The sequence below is a fragment of the Chrysochloris asiatica genome, unplaced genomic scaffold (genome assembly GCF_000296735.1).
Source record: "Chrysochloris asiatica unplaced genomic scaffold, ChrAsi1.0 scaffold00329, whole genome shotgun sequence".
NCBI lineage: Eukaryota > Metazoa > Chordata > Mammalia > Afrosoricida > Chrysochloridae > Chrysochloris > Chrysochloris asiatica.
Window position 1 is genome coordinate 2334512 of NW_006408847.1, and position 6749 is coordinate 2341260.

The window sequence follows — 6749 nt, forward strand, 5'->3', positions numbered from 1 at the left end:
ACTTGATGGCACCTGACAACAACAACAACAGGGTTTCCAAGGCTGCAAATCTTGACGGGAATAGAATGCCTCATCTTTCTCCCGCGAAGCGGCTGGTAGTTTCGAACTGCTGACTTCAAGGTTCGTAGCCCGATTTGTAACCACTGCTCTACCAGAGCTCTCTATCTTAACATTAGTCCCCTATTTTACCCATTCAAATCATGCCTCAATCCCTATATCCCAGAGCCCTGTTTTCCAGGTTGTACATAAACGTCTTTATTTACTTCTGTCTCACTTAACGAACCTTCCTAACTGTTCTCCCACTGGCCTTGTTTTTCCATTCTTCCATCTCCCCCCCCCCTTCTTGTGTATTGCCCCCTTCCCCAACACCCAGACTATCATGTGTCTATTCCCTACCCTGTGCTCCACCTTCCCTTCCCTTCACTTATTGACTCTTGTATCTGACATTTCACAGGACTTATTTTAAACATTAATGACACATGTCTGACAGTAATGAAGGCCAGGGCCCTTTATGAGGTCCTTGACTAATGAACCTCATGTGCATCTACATAAATTTTTACCACTTTGGGAGCGGAGAGAGGAGGTGAAGTGTCCCCAAGTCATTAGAGAGATGGATGGGGTTGAGCAAAGGGAGTTGTTCATCAGTCTTAATGATGGGGTTGAAAGTATAACATATGAGAAAAGTCATGAAGATCGTTTATTCTTGCATGAATGTGTACCCACAGGGCTGAAGCCAGGGCAGTGTATTCTAAGGAAGAAATAGCACGCAGTGTTGTGGCCCCAATTCTCAGCCCCAAGGGGCTGCAGGGATGGACTGTGGTCAAAAGGACCCTTAGATGGGACACTTTGGTACCTGGGGTCCCCAGTGCCCCATGTCAGCTGACTAACACGTGTGCATCCCCCTACACTTCCATGATGCCCCCTCCTGGGTGGGTCTGGGTCATTGGGTGAGTGGCTTGTGGCAACTTAGTTTCAGGTCAAGGACAGAGGCCACACTTGTCAGGACCTCAGAAGAAACTCTGGACTGTCCATTCTCGTGGGGACAGTAGGTGGGGAAGGCCAACCAGTGAGAGCCAGGGGATGCTGGGTTGAAGGACTGGTGGGGAAACCCTGCAGACAGTGTGTACCTCCCATAGAACTCAGGTCTTCCTACCTACAGACAGGGAGCCCCCTGCCCCCCGACAAAGCCACCAAGGGAATTTTCAGATCATTGGGGGTGATGAGCTGGGACCACCATCCTGAAAATACAGTGAGGGCAGAAGAGGAGAGGGGACCCCAAGGATGGGAATGGCGACTGTGCTGGGCCACCCTTATCTGAAGACTAGGTAACCCTCCACTTCAGGCATCAGTGGGGAGGCTATGTGGGAGAGGTAGTGGTGGCAGGTGACTTCATTAGGAGCCTGGTGGGACATTAACAGAACAGTTGAGGGGGTGAGATGATATGGTTATTCTCCATTTTTACATAATCCCAATTTTCACATAACAGCATGGTCTTTGGAACATAACCCTGTTGATAATTAAAGAATACGTGTGATATAGCAGTTAAAATGAACCTTTTTAGGTTTGGCGCTGAGAAATCAGGCCACTGCTGGTATCAAACAGGACCATGCAAAAATGTCAGCTGTTTTACACTCAAGTTGTTATAAAATACATGGTTTACTTTATTTCCTTTTGTGCTTTAGTCGAAGAAAAAAGGACTGAGTGCAGAAGAAAAGAGAACTCGCATGATGGAAATATTTTTTGAGACGGTAAGTTGTTTTCCCTAAGATTTTTTAGTATTTTGTATGATTTTCTCATTAAGTATATGCCATCTGATGTTAACTGTACCTTCTTCATTAATGATAAATACTAAGCAATTTCCTGAAGAATGGATAACATTCTGTAAACATGAGTTATCTTTGGACTATAAGTGTGAAGAAACCATATTGCACCATTGACATAATGTAGAATCTCTTCTCTCCAACCTGTTCTGCAAACTGGTCCCAGAGTTCCTTCTGAATCATGTGTTTGACTGTGTGCCTTTAATGTTTTCAAATAGTAATGATGATGATTTTGTTAAGTGCCATAAGTCAGTTCCAGCTCATAGAGACCCTGTATAAGGCTTCTGAGGAGCAGCTGGTGGGTTTGAACTGCTGATCTACAGCACCACACCAGTACTCCAGTAATAGCTCCCATGGATTGAGTGCTTATGAGGAGCCAAGCACTGTTCCAAGAACTTTGCACATATTAACTCGTTTCATCCTTCTTACATACAATGATGTTAGGTATCCTCATTTGTAAAATGAGCAAGATAACAAGAATACAAGGTTAATATAAGGATGAAATGAATTAATATGTACAAAGTTCTTGCAACAGTGCTGGGACTCTGGTAGCGTGAATCGGGCTGCTAATCTCATGGTCAGCAGTTCGAAACTACTAGCAGTTCCATGGGAGAAAGATGAGGCTTTCTGCTCCCATAAAGATTTACAGCCTCGGAAACCCTGTACAGGGTCGCTATGAGTTGGAACTGACTCCACGGCACATAACAACAACAACATACAATGACCCTAAGGATATCAAAAAATAGAAGCAGTAGTAACCCCACTCACTGCCATCGAGTTGGTTATCACTCATAGTGACCTTACAGAACAGGGTGTCTAAGATGATAAATCTTTACAGGAGCAGACAGCCTCATCTTTTGTTCCCTCTTAGTGGCTTGTGGATTTGAACAGCCCAACTTTACAGTTGACAGCCCAACACTTAGTCCACTGTGCCACCAGTTCTCATTAGAAGTACCAGGATTTAAACCCAGGGAGAATTTCCTGATTTTTGCAGGCACTGCTAAATACTACCTCTTTGCATTATGAATTTATCTGTAGTGTAACACAGATGTGATGCTACACAGATCTGTTAATTTAGTGCAGGTATTTGTGCTTGCACTAACAGGAAATATGTTTGAAGGTTTAGTTCCAAAGTGGTAGAGTCTGGTGCTAGAGCCTGCTTTCTTCACCATGTGGCTATAATGTGGCTTTTCTTTGCCTTTAGGTTAAAATGCAAACAGATCTTTAACTTAAAAAAAATATTAACTTCATATGGCTTAGCCTAATACTTGGCTGAATGTTCCAAAAGCTCCGTCTTACCCCAGCCTCCTGGACATTTTTGTTATATAGAAACGTGAAGATGATGGGTAAAAATGGTACATTTTGTTTTTAAATACCACTGAGTTGGTTCCGACTCATAGGGCTTCTGAGATGGTAAATCTTTACAAGAGCAGTTAGCCTCATCTTTCTCCCATAGGGCAGCTGGTGGTCTCAAACCAGCAACAGTGTGGTTAGCAGTCTGGTGTGTATCCTACAGTGCCAATGTGATCCCCAAAATAGATGTAGCTCCTGATAGCGTAGTGGTTATGAGACAGGCTGCTAATCTCAAGGTCAGCAGTTCTAAACTACTAGTGGTTCCATGGGAGAAAGATGAGGCTTTCTGCTCCTGTAAAGATTTACAGGCTCAGAAACCCTATATAGGGTCACTATGAGTCAGAGCTGACTCCAGGGCACATACCCAGCACCACCACCTGTTTTTATTCATTTGACATATAGTTTGGTGAGAATAGTCTAATTGTGTTTTTAAGTACTTTAAAACAACAGATCAATCCCTTCTTGCATGAGCTATGTGAAAGCTTTTCCAGTGTCATGCTACAGAAAAATAGCTCAATCAGAAACCAAAAGGGTGTGTCCCTATTGTTGTTTCATTAGAAACTGCACCTGCTGTGGGGCTTCAGATCACTTTCTCCATTGTTAAAAATGTCCTTTTGGTGTGTTATGAGTGTATGTGATGTACCCTTAAAATAACCCCCAAAGTTCTCTCAGTTTAAAAAGTCTTAGTCTAAAATTCAACCTTTATTAATTACTTGATATAATAGAATATCAAATTAATGGAATCCCTTTTCATTTTAATGGTACAGATTCTCAGAAAAGCAAAATGTTCAAATCTTTGAAAAACTATTTGTAATCATAACTATTTCTTAAAGTCATTGTCAGTTTCTAACAAGGTGTCATATTAATAATGATATGAATAGAAAGGTAAATTGATGTTTGTATATATTTGAAATTTTAAAAAATGAATCTTGTAAAGCTGTAATATTTTTCCTGTGGTTTCAGGACAAGAAAAGTAGATTTAATTCCTACTGGGCTGGGGAGAGTGGTAGGGAAATTATAATACTGTTCATTTTCTCAGATATCAAAATCGGCCTTTTCTGATTGAAAAATTTGCTTCAACCCTGCTTTTATGAGTGTTATAAGAGTATATGATGCTGGTATCAGCAGCTGCAATTCATGTAACGTTAGAAATTCATTCATTTATTTCAGTCTCTGTATTCTTGTTCCCTTTTCTACACTGTAGCCTAATTAATTGTTGTTCATCAGTCTTAATGATGGGGTTGAAAGTGTAACAGATATGAGAAAAGTCATGAAGATCGTTTATTCTTGCATGAATGTGGTATATCTAGAATCCAAACTGATGTCAAAGTTGATAAATGGTAACCATAAACCTTTCAAGAATTCAAAGTCAACGATGTGGTATAGAGAGGAAAGAATATGGTGCAAATAAATAGGAAATCTGGATTCTCCATTGTTGTTACTGGCAAGCTGAATTCCTTGGGTCTCTTCATTTTATTTCTCTATCCTTCTTTTTCTTCAGATTAAAGAGAGTTGTTACTATTAAGTGCTGTTGACTCAGTTCCGACTCATAGAGCCTCTGTATAGGACTTCTGAAGAGTAGCTGGTGGCTTTGAACTTCCAACCTTGTTAGTAGTCCAGTTTTTATCTTACAACACCACACCAGGATGGATGCCAACTTTAAGAGTATGGACTAAATAATATTTTAGGGGTTCTTATTACAAAGACCAAAAATATTCATTTATTCTCCATTGTGCAGTTTCTGCCATTGACTTTTACTTTAAATGTCCACCTGATTTGTAACTCCTGTACCATTTATGTGTGACCCTTGTTGTTAAGTGCCTTTGAGTCAGTTCTGACTCATAACAACCCTGTATAGGGTTTCTAAGGAGTGGCTGGTGAGTTTGAGCCATCGACCTTGTGGTTAAGAGTCCACGGCTTATCCTACAGTGCCACACAAGGACTCCTTGTGACACTTTTGCTGTTGTTAGGTGCCATTGAGTCGGGACCCCCTCGTAGCAACCCTATGCACAACAGAACGAAACACTGCCCAGTTCCCTGCCAATCTCACAATCCTTGCTAAACCTGAGCCCATTGCTACTGTCTCTGTGATAATCCATTGCACTGGGGTTCTTCTTCATTTTCTTTGAACCCTCCACTTTTCCAAACATGATATCCTTCTCCAGGAACTGGTCCCTCCTAACAATATGTCTGAGCTATGCAAGACAAAGACTAGCCATCCTGGCCTCTAAGGAGCAATCTGGCTGTACTTCTTCCAACACAGATTTGTTTATTCTTTTTGTTTTCCACGGCACTTCTAATACTCTCCTGAAGCACCATAACTGAAATGCATCAATTCTTCTGTGGTCTTCCTTATTTACTATCCAACTTTCATATGCATATGAGGTTATTGAAATACCATGGCTTGGATCAGGCACACTTTTGTCCTCAAACTGACATCTTTTCTCTTCAATACTTTAAAGAGGTCTTATGCAGCAGATTTGCCAATTGCAACACGTCGTTTGATTTCCTGACTGCTGCTTCCATGAATGTTGATGGTTGATCCAAGCAAAATGAAGTCTTTGACAACTTCAATCTTTTCTCCATTTATATGGATGTTTATTGCTACAATGGTGAGGGTTTTTGTTTTCTTTACATTGAGATACACATCATTCCGGAAGGCTGTGGTCTTTGATCTTCATCAGTAAGTATTTTAAGTCCTCTTCGCTTTCAGCAAGCAAGGTTGTATCATTTGATTATCACAGATTGTTAAATGAGTCTTCCTCCAATCCTGGTTATATGTTTTTCTTCATATAATTGAGCTTCTTGGATTATTTTCTTAGCATACAGATGGAATAAGTATGGCGCACACCTTTCCTAATTTTAAACCATTAGGTGTTCCCCTGTTCTGTTTGAACAACTGCCTCTTGGTCTATACACAGGTTCCTCATGAGACCAATTTTAGTGTTCCGGATTACTCCTTCTTCATAATGTTGCCCATGTCTTATCATGATCCACACAATTGAAAAGCCCTTGTGTAATCAGTAATAGCACAGGTAAACATCTCTCTGGTATTCTCTACTTTAAGCAAAGATCCATCGACATCAACAATAATATCCATCATTCCACATCCTCTTCTGAATCCAGCTTGAACCTCTGGAAGTTCTCTGTCAGTCTGGTTGTGGCCATTTTTATATTATCTTTAACAAGATTTTACTTGCATTAATGATACTGTCTGATGATTTCTTCATTCCGTTGGGTCACTTGTCTTTGGAATGGGCACAAATACAGATCTTTTCCAGCCAATTGACCAGGTAGTTGTCTTCCAAATTCTTGGCACAGATGAGTGAATGCCTGCAGTGCTGCATAAGTTTGTTAAAAGATTTCAATTTCTATTCCATCAGTTCCTGGTGTCTTTTTCTTTGCCAGTGCCTTAGATGCACTTTGTACTTCCTTCAGGATCATTAGCTCTTGATCATATGCTACCTCTTGAAATGTTTGAACATTCACCTTTTCTTTTTGGTAAAGTGACTCTGTGTATTCCTTCCATCTTCTTTTGATGCTTTCTGAATCATTCAATTCTTTGCCCATAGTATC

The 6749-nt window shown here is 40.7% G+C and overlaps 1 protein-coding gene across 1 annotated transcript in view; it reads left to right on the forward strand.

The window, feature by feature from the left end:
* The first annotated feature begins 1688 nt into the window (after positions 1-1688).
* MND1 (meiotic nuclear divisions 1 homolog (S. cerevisiae)) overlaps positions 1689-6749 on the forward strand; it is a 143305-nt gene continuing 138244 nt past the window's right edge. Inside the window, exon 1 of the mRNA XM_006875504.1 lies at positions 1689-1748. Within this exon, the coding sequence (XP_006875566.1) occupies positions 1725-1748 (24 nt within the window). The 5' untranslated portion in view covers positions 1689-1724. The remainder of the gene's footprint in view (positions 1749-6749) is intronic.